This window comes from Cervus elaphus, chromosome 18, assembly GCF_910594005.1.
Source record: "Cervus elaphus chromosome 18, mCerEla1.1, whole genome shotgun sequence".
NCBI classification, from domain to species: Eukaryota; Metazoa; Chordata; class Mammalia; order Artiodactyla; family Cervidae; genus Cervus; species Cervus elaphus.
This window is the reverse complement of record NC_057832.1, coordinates 21,418,694-21,442,116: the sequence shown is the minus strand read 5'-3', so window position 1 is coordinate 21,442,116 and position 23,423 is coordinate 21,418,694. Positions and strand designations below refer to the sequence as shown.

The following is a 23,423-nucleotide window of genomic DNA, read 5'->3' as shown; positions in this document are numbered from 1 at the left end:
AAAGAGAGAGAGAAAGCCTTCTGAAGTTGCCAACACTCAATCTGCAGAGATAAAACTTTATTTGAGGCATGAAGCAATATACTGAAGGAGCTGAGTCATGCATAAGTGGGTCCTTACTCCCATAATCACACATCAGATGCTCTCTGTCCTCTTAAAAGGGGTGTGTGGTGCACAGGGATGCGAAGCATGCAGCTTGCAGACAAGACCGCATCTAGGTGAGCGCTTAAGAAAGTCTCCTTTAAATTTCACTGTTATTCCTTTAAAAGGCGGTTGGTTTTATTTCGGAAAATGACAACAAAGGACCTCTTCCACTGAGGGGGAAGTGTCTCCCCAGTTATTCATGAAATAATGCAGCTGCCTTTCTCTTTAAAGGGATTCTTGTCTTCTGGAATTCCTTTCACCAGAGGATCCTCTCTAGAACGTTCTTCAATATAGTTCTTTATTTCTTCTGAACATTTAGACACCTGAAGGAGAAAGGAGGAAAGAAAAGAAGAAAGAAAGAATCAGGGCATTGTTCAAACCTTGTCACCACACTTTAGTGAAGTTAACATAATTGGGTACAACCAGCATTTTAAAAATCAAATAGAATTGATGAAAATATTAGAGTGTAGCACAGAGCCTATATAATATATATGAATGATACAGCCTATGTGAAATAGATTTCTTACTACAGTAGCATTAAGAAAGTTTGAAAGTCACTGTATTAAAAATATTATCCCCAGCCATTTCTATCCACTATGTCTCATATGATTTCCTTCCTCTGCTAAAATATGATGATGACAGCTCCGTGATATTTGAGGAACTGAAACACACTCCACTTTCAATGTCCCATGCTAATGAATTGTTGCAGTCCAGCTACTCCCCAAAAGTTTCGGGGTGTTTCCTGCAAAAATTCTCACTTTACTGAGTATGTGTCAGGTTCTTCAGTTTCACAGAATGATAGAAGCATTGGAGAAAGTCTGATCTGGAAAAGTGAAAGTTGCCCCAAATTTTCCCCACCCCACTGGCGACACCCCCATGCCCCTTCATCTCCCCCCAACCCTCCACCTGTGTTTCTGTGCAGAACTGATCATAAGAAAAGGCTTATCTGAGGCTTGTGTTTATGTAAGTAGTGTAAACTTTTTCTGAGTGGAGAAAAGATTGAACAGTTTCTTCAAAAAGTCTATCCTTAAGAGAGTTTATAAGGGTGATATAAAAAATAGGGGAGTAAAAAGAAAAGGAGGGAAAAAAAGATTACTGCTTAATGAAGATCTGCATTAACTAGTAAGAAATAAGAAGTAAAAATTATAGAAGTTCCAGAAAATTCTAATGGAGTCCTCTTAAAACTAGGCAATGTTTCCACTGATTCTGTTATCTAGATTAGTAATCTCCAAACTGTTTCAATGTTGATCACTAAAAAATGTCTGCATATGCATCCTAGAATGTACATAATTATTCAATTACGCTTAAGTGAAGTTACTGTGTTAATATATCATGTATAACCATAAAACATAAACTAGAAATTATTAAAAGATCAGACTTTAAGGTAACCAAAAATACATCATTTTGTAATATACACACATATCAAATCACTATGTTATATGCCTAAAATTATTAACACAATGTTTCATATCTATTGCATTGCATTAAAGTTAAAAAAAAGATAAAAAATGTTTTACTCCCACACCTCAAAGATTTCTTGGTACATCAGTGTGGAGGCCTCTGAAAATAAAATTTAAAACTAGGCAACACAGTTAAAATGTGGCAAAATAAAATCTTTACAAGTATCATTCTCTCGGGTAACCTTTGAGGACAATCATTGTGCAGGCATTGTAAGTGAATTCTCAGAGGTGATGACGTAAGTATCCATAAGCTGGGCTCTGTGACCACAGAGAAATTTGCAGATAAGACTCATGTTGGGACCTCCCTGGCAGTGCAGTGGTTAAGACTGCCTTCCAATGCAGGGAGTACAGGTTTGATCCCTAATTGGGGAGCTAAAAGTTCACATGCTTCCTGGCCAAAAAACCAAAACATAAAACAGAAGCAATACTGTAACAAATTTAATTAAGACTTTTAAAAATGGCCCACATCAAAAAAGAAAGGCTAAAACGCAGTTAGAAAAAAATTAGACTCATGTTTCCCTAAATGGTACTGTTACAGAGCCTTCTTCATTAAGTGTCCAAAAAGATGTGTAATCTCCAAGAGTGAACAATGGCTTCTCTAATGTATTTCTTTCCATGATCAAGAGAATAGGTTTGAACAACAATTAGCTACAAGCCAGAATTCAGCCTGTGAATTCTGTATCTTTGGCCTGAGCAGAACACACAGCTCAGATATTAACAGTTTATTGACTAGGCATCAGAAGATGTGTGTCTTAGTGTTTTAATAATATTTCTATCATTATCTCTGGGGTCTTAAATAAGGGGCTAGTTAGCCTCCTTGGAATTCAGGTTGGTTTTTTTAATCCTTCAGAGTGAGAGGGTTGAATTATCTCTAAGAGCCATAATGGTTTTCTAGCATGAACATGTTATAATTCAAAGTGCATAATAAAATGGTGGAATCTTACTATTAGGACTTAGATGTTTCTCCTTCTGTCCTCTGAGGTTTCCCTGAAAGTTTTCTCCCCTCTGCTCCTTCTCCCCAAGAAAGTCACTCCAGCCGGATGTGTCCCTACAGAGTGGAGGTGGAGAGCTGGAAGGGGGCAATTGCTAATGAATGATCCCTCTAACTTCCACACAGTCTGCTGCATCTAGTGAAATGTGCAAGTGTTAAGTCGCTCAGTCGTGTCCAACTCTTTGCAACCCCCATGGACTCCTCTGTCCATGGGATTCTCCAGGCAAGAATACTAGAGTGGGTTGCTATTCCCTTCTCCAAGGGATCTTCCCCACCCAGGGACTGAAACTGCATCTCTTGAATCTCCTGTGTTGGCAGGCAAGTTCTTTACCACTGTGCTCCCGGGAAGTCCAACGATAGGAGAGATGAGAAATCCCAGACGACTAGGGTAGCAGTAATGATGCGGAAATTACTTCCTGCGTTTCTGGTGCCAGCGAAGGGGCACAGAACCGAGCAAGACTTTATTTCCTAAGTGGTTTAAGAGACTGCCCTACATCGGAATGATTTATAACTATATAATTCATTGTCCTCTTTACTGGTAGTTGTTATTAGAAGTGTGGCCAGACCCAGGTCTCCCGCATTACAGGCAGATTCTTTATCAGCTGAGCTACCAGGGAAGCCCTAACTGCATCTAGACCCTTGCCCAATTTCTAATTTGAAGCTTTAGGTAAGTGGAGGACACATCTCTTTTTTCCCCCCTATAAGTTCTGCATTGTGATACAATATTAAAATATTAATATTAAAATATTCCAACCCAGGCACAGACAACGCTTTACTTCAATCCATGCAACTCTGTTTAATATGTAACCTCTAAGATTCGTTGTGTCAAGAAGATCTAAGTGGCTAACAGATGGGCTTTGCCATACACAAAGTGGGTCTCTTAAAAGTTTCAAGAAACAAGCCTATTCACTTTGTCCTATAACTTTGCTTTTTCTTTTAAACACAGCAGTATTTTTAAAGCTACAAAAACTTTCAACATGTACAGAAAGGACTTTGAACTTCAAAATTCTGGAAGACTAGGGATTTGGAAGTTACATATTACATTTGAGAAAAGAAATGTATAAAAAATAACTCCCTCAAAAGTCTGCATCTTCCAGATATCACTCAAAATGTGCCTTCTGAGTAAAAAGACTCTTGTCACGAATAGAGTTATCATAACTAAAGTAGGAAGATAAGTGAACATATTCACCATACCTACTTCCTTTCCATTGTTTTTCTTGACTTTTTCTAGTATTAAACCACAGAGATATAAAGTCAGTTTAACTTCTTCTTGCTGGGGAGAAAGAACTACATCATTTATCTTAAAAAATCTATCCAAAAACCTTTTCCTGGACTACAGGTTGCCTGATTGAGGAAAAAGGGAAGGAATGAAGGCCTGTATAACCAGTAAAAACTTGAAATAAAAATGACAAAGTCTCCAACAAATTTCAGGGGAGACTTCTGAACACCGGCGCATACATTCTCACAAAATCTGGGATCACTTCAGTGGTCTCTAAAATTTCTAATCATAATCACAAAAAAAGAATGTTTGTATGCAGTATTAATGTATTTATTTATTAATGTTATTTATTTCTAAATAAACACAGATAATACTGTGTAGGTATTAGTTCACTGTGCATACTTACAAAGCATAAAGTGGAAATGATAAAGGGAAGAAGTTTATAAACAAAGATGGATACTGTAACAGTTTGCTCCCAAGCCCCAGCGGACTGCTCATCACACACTTCTTGGAGACCCCTGATGAAGACTCAAAACTAGATAATTCAAGACACATTATGATTAAGAAAGCCAAAACCAAAACAAACAAAAACTCCTCCAACTTTTAAAAGCTATTCTTTCCCATTATGAAAAAGATCAAGGAACTAAGTAGCCATCTGCTTTTCCCTACAGCTTGGGTTTTTAAAATCAACTGTCTAATAGCTGGCAGAATTTCTCGCTTGTTCCCCTCATTCTCAAACATTTGGCTTTAAATTACTCATGAGATCCTTGCTCTCTCCTTAACCTCCTATGATCTCCCCACATCAACAGGCAATTCTCAAGCACCACCAAAGCCCCCTTCAAAAGAAGCTGCAGAAAAAGCAAGAAAAGAAACAAACAGTTCCCCCCATCCACCCACCCACCCACCCAAGAGTCAAGAATCTGTTTTACTACAACAAACTAGACAACACCGATCTTGGTTCATTTCACAGAAGGAAATATCCCGGGACATCCAACTTGCCTGCTGTCTCTGCAACTTAACCTCTTTGCGAAGTTGCTCAACTTCCATCTTCAGCTTTTCCTTTTCTGGCAGATCTTCGATGTGAAGGGCCGGCATTTTCGCCCGAGAACTGGACTCAGGGGCAGCTCTGGAAGTGGAGCGGCTGCAAGTGCAGCAAACCAGGGCGCGTCCCGAACTAACAGCGCTGCCTGCGCGCCCCGCCCGCGCAGAAGGTGACCGCCTCTCCCAGCGGCGGTCCCCAGCGCCCCGACGAGATCCCCTCACGCCAGCCCACCCGAGCGTCCCAGGGTCTTAAAGCTCCTGCCCTTTTGGTCAGGTCCCCACAACACCAGGAGATCTGCCCCTGGGAGCCCGGGGAGCGTTGAGTTTGCAAAGGCGGCCCGAAGACGCAGAGAGGCTGCGCGCTGAGCGGGCTCCCGCGGGGATGCTGGTCCGACCCGCCCGGGCTCCCGACCCTGCCACGCCCGCGGGAGGACCGGCCAGGGCTGGGGCCCAAGGCTAGGAGTTGAGCTAGTCCACTTTCCTGGAGAAACAACAAAAGTTTTACTTTTTGTTCCTTCCCCACCCCCTCTTTTCCCAAGTCACATCCGGGTTTTGTTCTTGAAGCAAGAAAAGGAGGACGCTACCAGGCAGGAAATAACGGCCCTTCACTTCTCCAAGAGTTTCAGAAATACACAGCACGTAACTTTCCCCCCAGCTACACACGTTTACTGTGGGGGAATGCGGACGCTTAAGAAAAGGCCCAAGAGGAAAACGAAACTGAGCTATCTTCTCAGAAATGCACAACACATCTGTTGATGTGAACACAACCAGTCTGCTAAATGCTTGAAATGCATTTACAAATTTGGGATAAAAAGGGGTTTGGGGATGTCAATATTGTTTATAGCTCTGACGTTAATAAACTGGCATCCTCAACAGCAGGGATTTTATTCTTTTTTCAGGGGAATAATTGTAGTGTTTGAAGTATAAGCGGATGGTCCTGGAGAAGACAGAAGTAGAAATTTTAAAGCCCTACCAGAGTGAAGTAAGCCAGAAAGATAAAGACCAATACAGTATACTTACGCATATATATGGAATTTAAAAAAATGGTAACCATAACCCTATATGCAAAACAGAAAAAGAGACACAGATGTACAGAACAGACTTTTAGACTCTGTGGGAGAAGGCGAGGGTGGGATGTTCAGAGAGAACAGAATTGAAACAAGTATACTATCAAGGGTGAAACAGATCCCCAGCCCAGGTTGGATGCATGAGACAAGTGCTCAGGCCTGGTGCACTGGGAAGACCCAGAGGGATCCGATGAGGAGGGAGGCGGGAGGGGGGATCGGGATGGGGAACACATGTAAATCCATGACTGATTCATGTCAATGTATGGCAAAAACCACTACAATATTGTAAAGTAATTAGCCTCCAACTAATAAAAATAAATGAAAAAAAAAATCAAAAAAATAAAGCCCTACCAGAAAGTATTTCTCCATTCCCTATCTGTCAAGGTTTGGATGACACTTGACACCAAGGGTTTTGAATTTCTGGCTCAAGCACCTTCCTGTATGTTTGCAGTGGATCCACTTAGTTTTGGTTGTTCCACTTCTGGAAAGCCATATGCATCTAGCTGCTACTTTGTAAAGCCAGAAGAATGATGTGACAAATGTTTGCCTCCCATACAAAGTTTCCCTTTAACTGTCTAAAACCTTGTTAATGATGCTCAAAAGACTAGAAGAAAAATGAAGCATGAAGAAAGGAAAATAAAGTATCTCAAGTGATGGGATGCGTATTTCCTTCTCCCCAGAAATGACCTCCTGCCTGTAGAGTCAAATTCAAGTTGAATGGACATGGGGAGAGGGGAGGAGAGGGTGAGATGTATGGAAAGAGTAACATGGAAATTTATATTACCATATGTAAAATAGATAGCCAACGGGAATTTGCCTTATGACTCAGGAAAGTCAAACAGGGGCTCTGTATCAATTGAGAGCCGTGGGATGGGGAGGGAGACAGGAGGGAGTTTCAAAACGGAGGATATATGTATACCTATGGTTGATTCATGTTGAGGTTTAACGGAAAACAGCAAAATTCTGTAAAGCAGTTATCCTTCAATAAAAATTAAATTAAAAAAAATTCAAGTTGAGTGGAGGCATTAACTGAGTATCTTCGGGTACTTGGCCTTAGACACCATAGTCATTCTCTGTTTTGTAAGCAAAGGTTTTTTTGTTCATAATTCCTCACTATGCTCCACCCACTTATCCTCATTGAATATATTAGAATGAAAAGAATCTTTGATGAGTACTCACGAGTTCCAGGGCAGAAGGCAATGGCAACCACTCCAGTACTCTTGCCTGGAAAATCCCATGGATGGAGGAGCCTGGTGGGCTACAGTCCATGGGGTCGCGAAGAGTCAGACACAACTGAGCACTTCACTTTCACTTTTCACTTTCATGCATTGGAGAAGGAAATGGCAACCCACTCCAGTGTTCTTGCCTGGAGAATCCCAGGGACGGGGGAGCCTGGTGGGCTGCCGTCTATGGGGTCGCACAGAGTCAGACACGACTGAAGCGACTTAGCAGCAGCGGCAGTATGAGTTCCAGTCCTTGCTCTGCCACTGGCCATCACTAGGAAAAGTCGTTTATTTTCTTCTGGAGTTTGGTTTTCCAATTTGTGAGATGTGTGATGGAGTAAGGGAGGGGTGAACTAGCTAGAGTGCGTTTCATTTCTAACTGTTGTTATGTATCTACATCTGATAAACCACTTTCACAAAGAAATATATTTAGGAGCTTCATTTTTTGTATTTGAAATACCACACATTCTAGGAGCTCCGAGGCTCAACATTAGAAGAACTGCGGGAGTTTTCCCTGTTAGCAAGCAATGAGCCAAGACAAGAAAACCGAATCTGTCTCCAGAACTGATTCTTTTTTTTTTATTTTTATTTTCCCCATTGCTTTAATTTAAAAGCTTGGTTAAAAATAGCTTAAATAAGTTAGTGAAAGTAAGTTAATGTGGCCTGAATTAAATAAGCTCAGCACCCAAATTAAATAGGTTGGTTAAGTAAATTAATGTATGCCTGTTCCAAATCATAAAAGTAGGGTTATTTTGGCCTGGAAATTTCTTCCCTGTGAAATCATCTAGTTGCCTGCAGTGATAGTTATAAAACCATAATGGTTCTTTAACTTTTTCCACAGTATTATCAGACTTAAATTAGAGATGAAGTGCATATTAGTATACCTAAAAATTCATAGTTTTAATCAAATTCACATGCCAAAATCATATTAAGTAAATTGATTACACTAAAATGCGTTGGGAAATGCTGAAATCCCATGATTACACAGCATTCTGAAAAATGTTTTGTTGTTGTTGTTTGATTTTAAATGGTAAAATGATGGGTACTTAAAAAAAAAAAAAAAAGCAGGTAGCTCCCTATTCCTAAGAATGGCATTCATCTCCCAGAGAGCAACCATGGTAAGCAATTTCTCATGAATTCTCAAAAACATAATTTGTCAAGCAAAGATTTTGAATAGACAAATGTTAAAGTCCATTATTAATTGTATCCAACTGTAGTGTTGATTTTTACTTGTATCTGTTACTTCTAATACAAGTTGTTTTGCAAAATATTATGTGTAGGAATCATTCTTCAGTGAAGATGACAGACATAATCAGAAACAAACCTCTATCATCAGCCCACTGTCTTCCTGACAAATGTTTTAAAGAATGACCAAAAAAAAAAAAAAAAATTAACCATGTCGTTATTTTCACTTTTAAAGTATAAAAGAGCAAAGACTATGACATATGTACCTTGACATACAAAGAAAAGGAAAAAAGTTCTTTGACTTTTTTTCTAATGTATGCTGTTAAAAATCCATATAAAGAAAAGTCTATAAGAAAATACTGAAGTTAGTTTTATTGGAGTTGATTTAATACTAAAGAAAATGAAGTTGCTCAGTCCTGTCCGACTCTTTGCGACCCCATGGACTGTAGCCTACCAGGTTCCTCCATCCATGGAATTTTCCAGTTAAGAGTACCGGAGTGGGTTGCCATTTCCTTCTCCAGGGGATCTTCCCGACCCAGGGATCGAACCCAGGTCTCCTGCATTGCAGGCAGACGCTTCACCATCTGAGCCACCAGGGAAGTGATTTAATACTAACTTGAGCTCAAAAAAAGCAGGGTTCTTGTTTTGCCTTGTAATTTTTATAAGACATGGGTCCTCTCTGCATCTATTTTGTAGGTATAGATAAAATTAGGTTATCTCCCAAATTCTGCCCTTCTAAAATTTATAAAGTAAATGGTGTCTCTTTAGGTCATTAAAGTGATTGTTTCTTTCAGGAAAATATTTAACCCACATTTGATGCACTCGGTTCATTTGATATTGGTTCAATTTATTATAACATAAGATTCCTCTTCTAAATAAAAAGAATAGGAAATCACAGGATGACGAGGTCTGATGCTCCAATTTTCATTCATAGTTACTTATGATTCATGGTATCAGAATGATTTATCAATCTTGTCCATAGAAGACTTTAATTTCTACTGCATATAATTGGTCATTTTCATTACTCAGTTTACTGTTTTCCTTGTGGCAATATATTCTTTGAAGAATTTAAGAAGTTTGAAATTAGCCTTGTTTGGAAATCTGGCTAAAATCAAATCAATCCAAATTAAAATAACATTGAGGTTTTTTTCTTTTTTTCTTTTTTTTTTCTGGCTAAAATTTAAATTCACTTATGTGTACAGAACATCAAAGTTCAAGTATCTCAAATGACATAGTAAGAATGTGTACTTAACCCATTTCCACTAATATTAGGAAGTTCTGTTGAAGAGCCAAATACTAAGACTCTGGAGCATTTTTTTGTTCATTCCTTTTGTAATCCCTGACCCTGAAGTAATTTCTGAAAAAAACCCAGAGTCACTCACCACCAGATGTAGTTTTGTAGGCTGAGAAACAGTCATGATCTTATTTCTCTCTTCCTGGACCATCTTTCTCTGTATTTCCTTCCTATCATTTTTATTGTATTCAAATTTCTGCTGACAATCTGTATTTTGAAGCAACAGGAATTTTTAGTCTCTGGTTGGTTTCATCCATTAGATAAGCCAACAGGAAAAATTATCCCATATAAAAAGCACCGCCCTTTCCTGCTTTTAATTGAATTAAACACTTATTATGTTAATTAAACTGTAGAGACAATTTATTAGTTGGCATGGTAGTTTCAAAGATGAACAGAGCTTCTGGCTTAAGAAATTTACAGTATAGCATTAATCCTAAGACAACCATATACGTTATAGTAAGAGAAAGCAAGGTTATGTTAAATGAATCAGGAGATATACTCTGGGGATGGAGTGAGCAACAAAGAGAGTTTTTAGTGACCTTAAAAGAGGAGTAGGATTTGTTACCTTTTACCTATATGTTTATCTCCTATCTAAGTGATTTAAAATAGTCACATAAGGATCCATCTTAATCCATTTTACAAAGTTCACACGTTGAAATTACTTACCTGAAGTTCTCAACTAGAAAGTGGATTAGTCAGGGTTTTAATTTCAAATCATCTGGCTTCCATATCTATTTCCAGTTGAGAGATGAACGGTAAGGATGTTGTTAAAACTATACATGTCAGTAAATGCCAAAGCCAAGACTTTGTTTTTTTTTTAATCAGGAAAAAAAAAAAAGATATATGGAACACTTAACGAACATTAAGTGGCACACAGAAAAAGACCCTAGAGACAGACCACAATTAAACAAATAGATAAAATATGTAGGATGCTAGAAGATGATGGGTGCTATGGAGGAAAATTAGAATAGGAAAGGGAGATGGGCAGTACTGGGGGGGAGGGGTGTTGGAGAGGGTTTTTATTATTTTCCACAGGGGGGAGAAAAGCCTCTGCAGAGGAAAAAAAGATGAGACTACTGTAGTCTATCTTTGAATCCCTTAATATAAAAAGCATATTATATAACTGGGCTTCCCAGGTGGCTCAGTGGTAAAGAATCTGCCTGCCAATGCAGGAGACCAGAGTTCAGTCCCTGAATCAGGAAGATCCCCTGGAGCAGGAAATGGCAACCCATTTCAGTATTCTTGACTGAGAAATCCCATGGACAGAGGAACCTGGCGGGCTACAGTCCACGGGGTCACGAAATAGCTGAACACGACTTAGCAACCAAATAACAATAACAACGTCATGTAACAGGGGAGAACCTTTTGTATTCTATCAATACAAAAGAGTTAATCTCTAAGGGGATGTTACCTGTGAGCTGAAATTACACAAAATGGCCAATCTCTGGGAACCCTGCCTCCCAGGTAATGAGCATTTAGGAAAAATACTTTTGTTTCGCTTACAGGAGGGATCCTGACCAGGCCCACCTGCGGATGACTGCAGGAAGGAAGACATTAACACATCCTCTCCAGAGGCTGACGGGAACCAGGAAACGTTTGACTTTACTCACTCCCCTTTAGTATCAAAGAACCCTGAATTCTAACTCAGGCAAGATGGTTCTTTGGAGTACAAGTCCACCATCTTCTTGGTATACTGGCTTTTTGAATAAAGTTGCTATTCCTTGCCCCAATAACTCATTTCTAGATTACTGGTCTGCTCTGCGGTGAGCAGTATGAGCTTGGACTCGTTTGATATGTGTTAAGAAAAAGGGGCTGAAAAAAAAAAAAGAAAAAGGGGCTGGACAAGAGTCAATAGATCTTTGTTGAGCACTTACTCTGGTCAGAGTAGGAGGTCACTGTGCTAGGAGCCAAACCTGAAACAACTTTTGTGTGCGTGCATGCTCAGTCATGTCCGACTATTTCTGACCCCATGAACTATAGCCCCCAGGTTCCTGTGTCTATGGGATTTCCCAGGCAAGAATACTGGAGTGGGTTGCCATTTCTTCTTCTAGGGGATCTTCTTGACCTATGTGTCTTTTGTCTCCTGCATTGGCAGGTGAATTCTTTACCACTGTTCCACCTGGGAAAGCCCTGGGAACAACCTTTAGATTCCCTCGCAGACCCAAAGGTCTTTTACCTTGTTTTTAAAAGGATGACAGTCAATTAGCATTTCTAAGTATTCTGATGTTGACGTATTCAAAAACAGCACTGTACATGTGGGCTAGCAACAACAACAACAAAAAACACTAACAACAAAAATAGTTTCCGAGTTGGAGTAAAAATAGTTTTCAAGTTAACATTTGTCATTTGTTACAGAAGCATGGGCAAGTTATCTCTTAGTCATCAGCACAAAGATGGTGAAATCTGTTTTATGAAAACTCAGTGAGATGCCAGGAAGAAACTGATTAGGAAGATAGTGCAGGTGATAGCTATTATTCTATTGTCTTTACACTGCCATAGAATAAAAGGACTATAGTGGGGAGTCTTCATGGGGAGGGCAGGGTATAGCATGTATCTTGAAGAATTCTGAATATTTTGTCTAGTTCTGCTTCCAGTAATAATACTGGTTAACACATTGGATCTTATTACATGCCAGACATTATGTTAAATACTGTAGTTAAACTGGTATATTTTGTTGTTGTTCAGTCCCCATGGCCTGCAGCACGCCAAGCTCCTCTGTTCTCCGCTATCTCCTGGAGTTTGCTCAAATTCATGTCCATTGAGTCGGTGATGCTATCTCACCATCTCATCCTCTGCTGCCCCCTTCTCCTCTTGCCTTCAATCTTTCCCGGCATCTGGGTCTTTTCCAACGAGTTGGCTCTTCATATCAGATGACCAAGGTATTGAAACTTCAGCTTCAGCAACAGTCCTTCCAGTGACTACTCAGGGTTGATTTGCTTTAGGATTGACTATAAAGGGAATTCATTATCCCTATTCTACAGTAGAAAAAACTGAGATTTAGAAAGATTAAGTAATTTATCCAAAGTCAAGTAGGCAGTAAAGTGCCAGAGCCAGACCTTTCTAGTTTCTCATAACTCTTATACATGTGCTGCTTAAATCCACCGTGCTCCATGACCACAGACAGAACTCTTAATCCAGCTGGGATTCTGGGGAAAAGTCGTGCTATTGCTGACAAGTACAATTGGTAATAATGTAGAAAGAGGTTATATTAAAACCATTGCTGCTGACGAGGGGTTCAGAAGGGGATACAAAAACCATAGCGTCAACAACAAACATCTCCAGAGCACACATTCTGCCAATATAGGTCTTCCATGACTCAAAAGAATAGACTTCCTAATCCCCTAAGGAAGAGAAAGGTTGAGGAAAATGTAGGTCTAACCAGGAAATTTCTAGGTGGAATATTAAGGAGGTTGAAAGGGTAATGGAGAAACATAAAAACATTTAGTATATGCTGGCATCCAGAATAATACAAACTCATTATAAAACAGATCATTGTTAAAGAAAGGGATCAATCAATATTTGTTATCAATTATGTGTTAAACCCTGTGGTAAGTACTTTAAGAAAACCATAGACTTACACATTATCACATTCCAAATTTTATTAACCACTTATAATTTTAAAATTTATGTATATGCTTAACCATATTATTACATATGACCAAACATTAGTACATCATTAAAGCTCAAGATGTTCCACGGGATTTAAAACATTTTTTTTTCTTATGAGATCACACAGCCTCCTTTGAGCTCCTTGAAGGGATTTTTGTCCTCTGGTATACCCTTTACTAACGGATCCTCCCCAGATCTTTCTTCAACATAATCTCTGACTTCTTCACAACATTTGGACACCTTAAAGGAAAAAAGAAAGAGATGATTCATTTGGTTTAATAGAGAATACTGCAGAATCCAAGAATGCATTTATAATAATCATTTTGTGTGTGTGTTCTATCTTTTTAATGTGCTTATGCTTTCTGCCAATGCACTCATACTTTGTACGAGAGAAGAAGAAACATTGACAGCGCTCCCTCCTCTGTCCTTGTGGATATCTTCCAGCTAAGGCTAATCAGCTGGCCAAACTCCAGCTAAGGGTTCTCAGCAGATACTGCCTCCAGCCTCTTTAAGGGAGACGGGATCCAGGGATCAGAACACAGCTGACAACACAAGTCAAGAATGTTACCAGAGTAAGCATTGATTAAATGTTTTTCCTCATTCCAAAAATGTGACCTGTGAAGGTGGTAGGGAATGAATAATTGTTAAATTCCAGGCTTATCACCACTCCTGGATTCTCAGAAGCATACACTTGTAATTTTATTTTAAGCTTGTCTAATGATTGATCATGATTGTGAACTTGAAGGTAAGTTCCAAAGGGACCTCTGGCTGACTTGTTCACATGTATCACAGGCATCTAGAACAGAACCTATTTATTTGTGTGTGTGTATGTGTGTGTTCAGTCATGGCTGACTTTTTGCAACCCCATGGACTATAGCCTGCTGGGCTCCTCTGACCATAGAATTTTCCAGGCAAGAATACTGGAGTGGGTTGCCACTTCCTACTCCAGGGGATCTTCCCTCCCCCACATCTCCTGCACTGTCAGGAGGTTCACTATGTGACCTGGGAAGACCCCTACATTTTACTGGTATTCAGTAAAAAAAATAATGGCTGAACCAAATCATTTGTTTTGTTTATGAGCTTGCTCCTTAGTCATCTGCAAAATTATGATAATGACTTCGTGAAAAATCAGGCTTTAGTATTTTAATTAATGGGCTGAGTCAAAGCCTGTTAATGTACCATGTAACATACTGTTCAGAGAGAGGCAGATTTCTATACATGTGTAAATATAAGTGTGTGTGTTGTGTATATGTATACATATGCATATACAAACATGGGACCACGTTATTCATTCCTTTTAATTGTCAACTTGTTTTGTTTTCACTTAATATATCATCATGACATTAACACAAAGCTGTTTTATTGTTGGCAGTCCATGAAGTAACCATTCGGCAAGTTATCTAAGGAATTTATTGTTTTGTTTTAATAAAATCTTCATGCCATTTTTTCATGGAACTTCTAAGCAACATCAGACAGAAGACTTAAAATGACTTATAACTCTGCAAACTCATTATCTGCACATTAGAACAAATCATTTCTAACTGGGGACAGGGCACTGGTCAGGTGGTCCTTCATAGGACGATACTTGGAGTTTATGCACACATTTGAGCAATATCAATTTGAAATATGCAATGATTTAGAATCACTTTTTTTCCTCCTCAAAATTCAAACTTGAGATTTAGATTCACTTTTTCCCCTTCTTCCAAACACCAGCTCTTTGGGCCCCAACCAGATGTCAGCAATAGGAATCAGTGAGGGTTAGTTTTGACAATGTCTTGTTAGGATCTGAGGATATTGAGGAGCAATAATTACCTACAATCCTATGTGAGTGTATGTGGTTCAAAACTCTAAGTATATAGAGTTTAATACAAGTTTACACAGCATGATGGAAAGAACATGGACACTGGATTCAGGGGATCCCAGGTTTGATTTTATCAGCTGTGTCCTTATTTAAAACAGTTTATCTAAGGTTTAGCTACTTCATCTATGAAATAGAAGGAACACAGGTTGCATTAAATACCTGGCATAGACAGATAGTGAAGCAAATGGTAGCTATTAACTACAAAGACTGCCTTTCGTTTTTGTCTATTACATTCACTTAAAGTCATCACAAATCTTTTCAGAAATTGGATGCCGAGAGTTTGAGTTGTCTTAGTTTGACAATGCTGCTGTTTAGTCGCTAGGCCGTGTCTGATTCCATGCGACCCCATGGACTGTAAGCTGCCAGGCTCCCCTGTCCATGGGATGGTCCAGGCAGGAATGCTGGAGTGGGTTGCCATTTCCTCCTCCAGGGAGTCTCACAACGCTACCACCTTGATAGCAAGGCTGAGGCATATTATGGATCAGTCTGGTTCATAGATATCAATAATAATTTTTAAAGTAATAGTAATTACCTATTGTTACTATTCCCGTTTTATAGAAGAAGAAATTGGCATAGGTATGTTAGCTAACTTAAGTGAATGTTACATAAGAAGAAAGTTGTGGAGCCGGAATCTGAGTCAGATATGGTTCCTGAGGAGACCCACTTCACCATACTATGATGGACACTATGCCATCCTATGTCAGAGTTCTGGGTTCAGGCCTGGAAAGTTCTGAGTGTGTGTGTGTGTGTTTGTAGTTTTGGCAGTCTGATACTAAATTAAATTGACTTCCAAGAGCAAAGACACATTGAGTTATAGGAAAAGGAACCACAAAGCCTGACAAAATGGGGATGTATGTGATGTTTATCCAAAACAATAATTCCCAGGTGAACCTGTCACAAAGTGAACAGTAAACATGGAGATGACCAAACTGCATATAAAACAATCCTGGCTATATAAATAACAAAACAGCTTTTGGATGTTTCAAGTGTAAAAGAAAAAAACATTAACTCCTTTATCTCAAAAGGAGGATTTTAACTTTTTTGGTGTATGTTCCAAGCTTTTGTGCTGTTTAAAGATTTCATTTTTATCTTTACAACAAAGTATGTTTTGCCGATATGCAAAGGGCAGCAGGGAAGTTTGAGACAATTATAAACACAGAAGAAACCAAAATTCCAACTTTTATGGGGAGTGAGAGTTTTGAGCAAAGTTTGAAGATAATTCAAACTTCTTTTTTCACTTTGGCCTGATAAAACGAGTTCTTTTAAGAAACATGAAATATACTCTTATGACGTGTGGAGGAGTTTTTGTTCTACTGATGTTCCCAAAACAAAGAGATCTGAAAAACGTATCTACATTTTCCAAGCGTCGGTCACTGCTTGTTTGGTGGAAAGCTTTATTTCTTTGCCATTTCTGCTCCTAATGGCAGAGGACTTCGGGTAACGGTTTTTAAGATCTGACAAATGTTTGTAGGAGAGACCAGCGAGTTCTTGTGCCTGACCTCATTTTTATTTTCAAAGAAGGAATAGAATGTACTCATTCATTACTGGCCATGACAATGCTGGAGGGGATGACGTCTTGGCTAAGAGTGTTTGAACAATATCAAATAAAGAGAAACATCAATTTAGTAAAGTAAAAACAAAATGCCTATATGCATTGCTTTACTTTATTGCTTGGCTAAAAAATATGATGTCTCATATTCTTCATTTTATTTTTCTCTCTCCACCCCCTTTTAAAAAATAATCTATAAAAATGTAAACACATTTTTAGTTTAGTGGCCATACAAAAACAAAAACAGGCTAAGGACTGGACTTGGCTTATGGAACATAGTTTTCCAGACTGTTAATTTTAACTCTAAATCAAAAGATAATTATGATTATTAATTTTCTTAATTTCTGATGAATTTTATCTGGACAACCTCTTTTCAACTATACTGAGCTTCTCCAATGAGTGATGTGAAAGAGGAAAAATAATTTTCCCTCTACACTTCTAGGTTCTTAACTGAGATTACTCTGTAATAAGAAAGGCAGATTAACAGGAGAAAAACAAGTTTAAAAACATGTATACCCTCTGCATACAAGGGAGAAACTCAGGAAAACTGAGGAGCTTCCTGAATTAGTCCAAGTCACCACCTTAAATACTACTACAATGAAAGACAAAAGAAGATGGTGGGTGTGGATGACAGGGGTGTGGACAGCCAGTCAAGAGCTTAAGATAATCATCAGACCCTTACCCTAAAAAGTCCCTGGAGGCTCATATGGTAAAGAATCTGCTTGCAATGGAGGAGACTTGCATTCAATCCCTGGGTTGGGAGGATCCCCTGGAGAAGGAAATGGCTACCCACCCCCTCCAGTATTCTTGCCTGGAAAATCCCATGGACGGAGGAACCTGGCAGGCTATATAGTCCATGGGGTCTCAGAGTCGAACACAACTAAGCAACTAACACTTTTCATTACCTTAAAATAATTCATGACAACCTATCCCTTAAGGACAAATATTTCCCTTTCTTATGTCAGAATGCAACCTCTTGGCTATGCCCTTATAAGCCCCTGACTTTCTCTTCCCTGGAACACTCTTCAAGTTTTACCCAAATCTGTCTCCTGAACTGTAATATTTAAGAGCCCCAAATAAACTTTTTGCATTAAAAAAAAAAAAAAAAAAAAAGGATAAAAGAAAAGCACAGTGTCAAAAAAAAAGAAAAAAAACAAACAACAGGCCCAAATGAAGTCACTTGTGCTAAGCCCCACATCAACAAACCAAAACTTAATATCTAATTTAACTGCAGTTTCACCGTTTCCCAAGAGTAAACCTAACACACCAGAATTTCCCAGTCTGCATGAGCTAATCTGCATGACAGACCTCCTGCTCTTCCCCCAAAGGAAGTTGCTCCTGCCTGAAATAATTCTTCCCTTGTTTATGACTTCCTTGTCCCGCCCCTTTGTGCCTATAAAAACCTTCCATTTTGCACAGCTCCTTGGTGAGCCTTTCTGCTTGCTAGATGGGATGCTGCTCAACTCATGAATTATTTATTAAGGCCAATTATATCTTCAAATTTACTCAGTCACATTTTGTTTTTTAACAACAGTAAACAAGGGGATGGTGGCTAAGGAGATTTAAATCCTTGTGTTCCCCACTGATGAGTTTCTAGAGACTTAAGAGTCATTCTTCTCCTCCTGATACAGAGGATTGAGTGCTTGTATGCATGCTAAATTGCTTCAGTCATGTCCAACTCTTTGCAACCCTATGGACCAAAGCTCACCAGGCTCCCCTCTCCGTGGGATTCTCCAGGCAAGAATACTGGAGTGGGTTGCCATTTTCTTCTTCAGGGGATCTTCCTGACCCAGGGATCGATCTCACATCTCTTATGTCTCCTGCATTGGCAGGCAGGTTCTTTACCACTAGTACCACCTGGGAAGCCCCACAGAGAAGGAGACACCCTTACCAATGGAGATTTCCCTTACAAATAAAATTCAAAAGAGAACAGCAGTTTACCATCATTCTTTCCAGAGTCACTTCTTTCTTGAGCTGGTCGACTTCCATCTTCAATTTGTCCTTTTCTGTCAGGTCCTCAATATTGATCACTGGCATCTTTTGCCTGCTGAAGAAGTAGAAAGTTTTATACACCTGAATTGTTAGACTTACTTCAAGTTAATGAAAGCTAAACTTCCCATCAGCTGTGAACTTACTAAGTGAACTGTTTGTTTTCACTTCCTTTGATAACCAATTTCTCTTGGATGCTCTCCAAACAATACTAGCCTGTGCACTAGCCCTGAGATTTTAAAGCTTTCTTATAATCTTCACTAATATGATTAAGTATTTAACTCTAAACACCTGCTAGTAGGTTTGTGGGGAGAGGTCAGTTTAGTCAGTATATCATCTTAACTATCCAATGCTCCTCTTTTCCCCTGTTTCTTGGCACAATGTATAAACTTGAGGTTCCAACCCTCATCTCCAACTCCAAAACCCTCCATTATATGACTTATGCCACTTATGTTAGTTTGAGGTCACTGAGGACTGCCCATTAATTCTCTAAATCACTAGAGTATTTAATCCGGTATTAACAGAGAAACACACAAAAAGTATCATTATAAGTCCCTTATAAATAATGGATTGACATATGAACCAATAGGATGAAAATACAGCAAACAAATAACCTTGCTAATTAGAATCAAACTAGTATCTCACTTAGATTATACCTGGATTTTTTTTTCCTTTTTGTATGTTACTGTCACAATGAATTGGATAGCTATGATGAGCAAATGCAGCAGGTTAAAGGGGACGTGGTGAGTCTGATCTCCTGATATATACTATAAAAGAATTAGAGCAGTAGCAATATCTTCTTCTTCTTCTTAATTAGATCAGTGGGCAATGGGAAAGATGGCATAATATTTTGGTGATTACTTTATGAACCTGTCTGGAAAATACTTCGTTGTATCCAAGTGGCATCAAGCTTTGTGATCTGTCCTCTTTCGGTCTTGTCTTTCCTTTTGTGTCTCTAATCCAACTTCTATGATGACATATTTTTATGCAAGTTAGATACGCTTGGGTCGTATGTTATTTTAGAAAAGAGCTTAAAGTCATATATAAACATAAAAATATGCTGCTAATCATATGTTAGCAATTAATTTATTTCCTTGCATTTATATAGTATTTTCATTTCCAAAACATTTTTGAAATATTATTTTCCTTCTTAGTTTTATAATTCTCTGTTCTTCCCTGAATAAAAAAGAGTAGTTTAGCCTATTTTTAGGGATAAATGCCTACTGATGCCAACAGAGAGGTAGAAGAGAAAACCCAGTGGATGTGCGTGTCTGTGTGTGAACCACACTCAGTCGTTGTCTGACTCTTTGCAACCTCATATACTGTAGTCTGTTAGGCTCCTCTGTTCATGGGATTCTCCAGGCAAGGCTAATGGAGTGGGTAGCCATTCCCTTCTCCAGGGGATCTTCCTGACCCAGGATCCAACCCCAGTCTCCTGCATTGCAGGCAGATTCTTTATAATCTGAGCCACCAGAGAAGCCCACCCAGTGGATACCCAAAGGCATTATTTCCTATTCTTTTAACTTTCATTTTGCATTCTTTCTTTTGTTATATTCTGCGAATCCCCCTGTGCAATTGTTCGGTATCTGAAAGCCCATTCTCAATTTTATTTTTACCTTCCTTCTCAGCTCCTTTAGGCCATCTGCAAAAATTCACCAGCACATCTGTCTCTCCTGATCATTTTTATTTGTTGACATTGTCCTTTGTACAACTTTTCCCCATCTTGGAAAATGTTTTCCACTTGGCAACGGCTTTGAAGAATCACTTTAGGAACTTGTTGAAACAGATGCCCAACTTACGAGGTTTTGATTTAGGGTAGGGCTTAGAATTTCATTTTCTCTATTGCAGAGAAGCCTTACCCCATATACTGGCAATAAAATGATCATTCACTGGCACTTGCTGTGTGGTCCTGATCAAGCTCTATAACCTCTCTGTGACTCATTTTACTAGGAAATAGGAGCAATAATAGTATCTACATTGTAGATTTCTTTGTTTGAGAAGAATAAAGATGCATAACACTTGGAGCATGGGGCAAGCACTCAGTATGTGTTAGCTGATGTTACTCACTCACTCTGTGCCTCTAGATGTTCAGATTGTGCTGCTATACCTGTCACTGGCTATTATGTGGCTTTACAAATGCTCTTAAAGGCTATCACAGGGACATGATTGAGGTCCTTTAACGCCACGTGTAGTAGACGCTGTTGGTGCCCCTTCCAGACTCCTCTTTCTCTTTCCAGGGTGGGTTATTTATCCCTCTAGCAGCTGTGGGTATTGACACATACCTTTGCTTATGTTTTTCCTTGGCTGATGAAAACCTTCAACTGATGGTATCTGGCAGATGATGACAACTGGCCCCTGTGGGTGTCCTGGAGCAAGTGGCTGCCTGAAGTGGGGTTCTGATAGTCCAGACCACTGCCTCTGGGCTGAAAAGCCTTGAAATAACTGAGCTGAGAGCCTTCCTGAGCGTCCCATGGGTTCAGGATGAAGCTAGACTTCTGAAACTACATCTTTTCATACCTTCTCCTTCTTCATCCTGCTTTCCTCATCAGAGATCTCTCCTGAGCACTGACCCTCAATAAATCACTTGGAAAAGGGTCTCTGTCTTAGGCTCTGCTTCTGAGACGTACTGAAACACAATAGATTATAAGAACCTCTACAACAGCATCCATACCTTTTATAACTATATCCTTACCACTGTGTATTGTTTTGTGTATTGTTCGGATACAGAAAAATTCATGAAGTACTGATAAAGCCACTTACAACCTATGTCAGAAATATTTACCTCGACATTGAGAAAAGTCCAAGATGTTGCAGAGGAGGAAAAATAATTTTCTCTCTACCCTTCTAGTTTCTTGGCTGAGACCACCCTGTAATAAAAGATTAATAGAAGAAAAATGAACAGAAGTTAAGTAACACATATACCTCCTATATACATGGGAGAGACCCAAGAAAACTGAGTAACTCCCCAAATGGCCCAAGCCACCACCTTAAACACTGCTTCCTGCTAAAAACAAAAGAAGATGTTGTGGAGGGGGAGGAGTCAGTTATGGGAGGTGTTCAGGCAAAGCACAGTAAACAAGGGTTATGGGATATGAGTTGCTGTCTTCTCCACTGATAAGAGTTTTTAGAGATTTAGACTCATCCTCCTCTTTCTGGTACAGAGAGGGAGACACCATTACAAATGGTGATTTCCCTTAGAAATATAAGTGTCTCTTATAAAAGAATAACTTCTACTTGGTTTCCATGGCTTCTCAAATAATCAGCTCAAAATACCCCTTATGCCAGAGACGTATTGTGAGGTGGCATCTTATTCTCCCTTCCAGTACCTAACTTCACATTATTAACTAATGATTTCTTAGCTCTAAAATGCTCTGATCCACCATATTTAATAACAATTTAAGCAAGACACACTTCATTTGATGTGAATCTCAGAAGGTGAATCTTCGACAATTTGAGAATGCTTGCCAAATGTGATACCACTATGGAAAAACTCAAACAGTGAAGATCAAAACTCTGACCACCCTCAAGGACACCTAGATACCTAGCAAAACACAGCCTATATTATCCACATGGAGATATATATATATATATGTACATATATCTCATCTCTCTCTTTATACACACACACACACACACACATATACACATCTCCATGCTCAGAGTTGTATTGAAGTCAAAGGTTTAAAGCATTTAGATATAGTATCACAGAATTACTTTTTAAAAAGTTTTATTGGAGTACAGTTGATTTACAACGTTATGTTAGTTTCAGGTGTATAGCAAGGTGAACCAGTTATACACACGTATACACCCACTCTTTTTTTATATTCTTTTCCCACATAGGTCACTACAGAGTACTGAGTAGAGTTCCGTGTGTTATACAGCATGGTTCCTATTATCTATTTTTTTATAGCAGTGTGTAATTTTCAACACCAACCTCCCAATTTATCCCCCCACCTTATCCCCTGCTAACCACGTTTGTTTTCTACATCTGTAAGTCTACTTCCGTTTTGCAAAGAAGTTCATTTGTACCTGTTTTTTGACTCCATAAATAAGCAATGCATACGGTATGTGTCTTTCTGTGTCTGATTTACCTCACTCAGTACCACAATCTCTAGGTCCGTCCATATTGCTGAAAAGGGGCATTACCTCGTTCTTTCTTATGACTGAGTAATATCCATTATATATCTGTACCACATCTTTTTATCCATTCATGTTTTGAGGGAATTAGGTTGCATCATGCCTTGGCTATTGTAAATAGTGCTGCAGTGACCACTTGGGTGCATATATCTTTTGGAATTATGGTTTCCTCCAGATATATGCCTGGGAATAGGACTGCTGGATCATATGGTAGTTCTATTTTTAGTTTTTTTTAGAAACCTGTTCTGTACCAATTTACATTCCCACCATCAGTGGAGGCGAGTTCCCTTCTCTCCATAGCTTCTCCAGCATTTATTGTCCATAGATTTTTTTGATGATGGCCATTCTGAGCAGTGTGAAATGATACCTCATTGTAGTTTTGATTTTCATTTCTCTAATAACTCGTGATGTTGAACATCTTTTCATGTGCTTTTTGGTCAGCTTATCATCTCATTACTATTTATCCCATTTGCAGATGAGGCAAAGGGGATCTAGAGAACTGAAGTGCCCAAAATCACACTGTTGGTAAGAGTAGAGCTGGGGTTATAACACAAGTTTTCTGGTTTGTTTTCTGGTCTGGGATGATTTCCATTCTAGCAAACTACTCTCAGTTACCCTCATCAAACTAGCTTAAAAGATTGGATTTGCTTTTCTTTT

The 23,423-nt window shown here is 39.0% G+C and overlaps 2 protein-coding genes across 8 annotated transcripts in view; both read right to left on the bottom strand.

Moving 5' to 3' along the window:
* Positions 1 to 42: 42 nt before the first annotated feature.
* GNG11 (G protein subunit gamma 11) lies at positions 43 to 5,413 on the bottom strand. Its single transcript, XM_043872837.1, has 2 exons — positions 4,811 to 5,413; positions 43 to 464 (listed from the first exon to the last, which is right to left on the bottom strand). Exons 1-2 carry the CDS (start codon positions 4,904 to 4,906, stop codon positions 339 to 341), a joined length of 222 nt encoding a protein of 73 aa, XP_043728772.1. The 5' UTR covers positions 4,907 to 5,413; the 3' UTR covers positions 43 to 338.
* A 7,793-nt stretch (positions 5,414 to 13,206) lies between these two features.
* The window catches only part of GNGT1 (G protein subunit gamma transducin 1), a 265,934-nt gene continuing 255,717 nt past the window's right edge, over positions 13,207 to 23,423 (bottom strand). For 3 of the 7 annotated variants that reach the window (XM_043872881.1, XM_043872880.1, XM_043872882.1), the window contains exons 2-4: positions 21,412 to 21,496; positions 18,582 to 18,687; positions 13,213 to 13,470 (exon numbers count right to left, since the gene is read on the bottom strand). In XM_043872881.1, the coding sequence (XP_043728816.1) occupies positions 13,342 to 13,470; positions 18,582 to 18,687; positions 21,412 to 21,419 (243 nt within the window). In that variant the 5' untranslated portion in view covers positions 21,420 to 21,496 and the 3' untranslated portion in view covers positions 13,213 to 13,341. Of the gene's footprint in view, positions 13,471 to 18,581; positions 18,688 to 21,411; positions 21,497 to 23,423 lie in introns of those variants that run through there. The other 4 variants (XM_043872883.1, XM_043872884.1, XM_043872879.1 and 1 more) reach the window with 3 other exon arrangements.

Excerpts from the sequence above, each read along its gene's own strand:
- GNG11 (XM_043872837.1), bottom strand. The coding sequence starts at position 4,906 with ATGCCGGCCCTTCACATCGAAGATCTGCCAGAAAAGGAAAAGCTGAAG. Across the intron at positions 465-4,810 it reads TTAAGTTGCAGAGACAGCAG|GTGTCTAAATGTTCAGAAGA; the intron begins GCAAGTTGGATG and ends TTTCTCCTTCAG.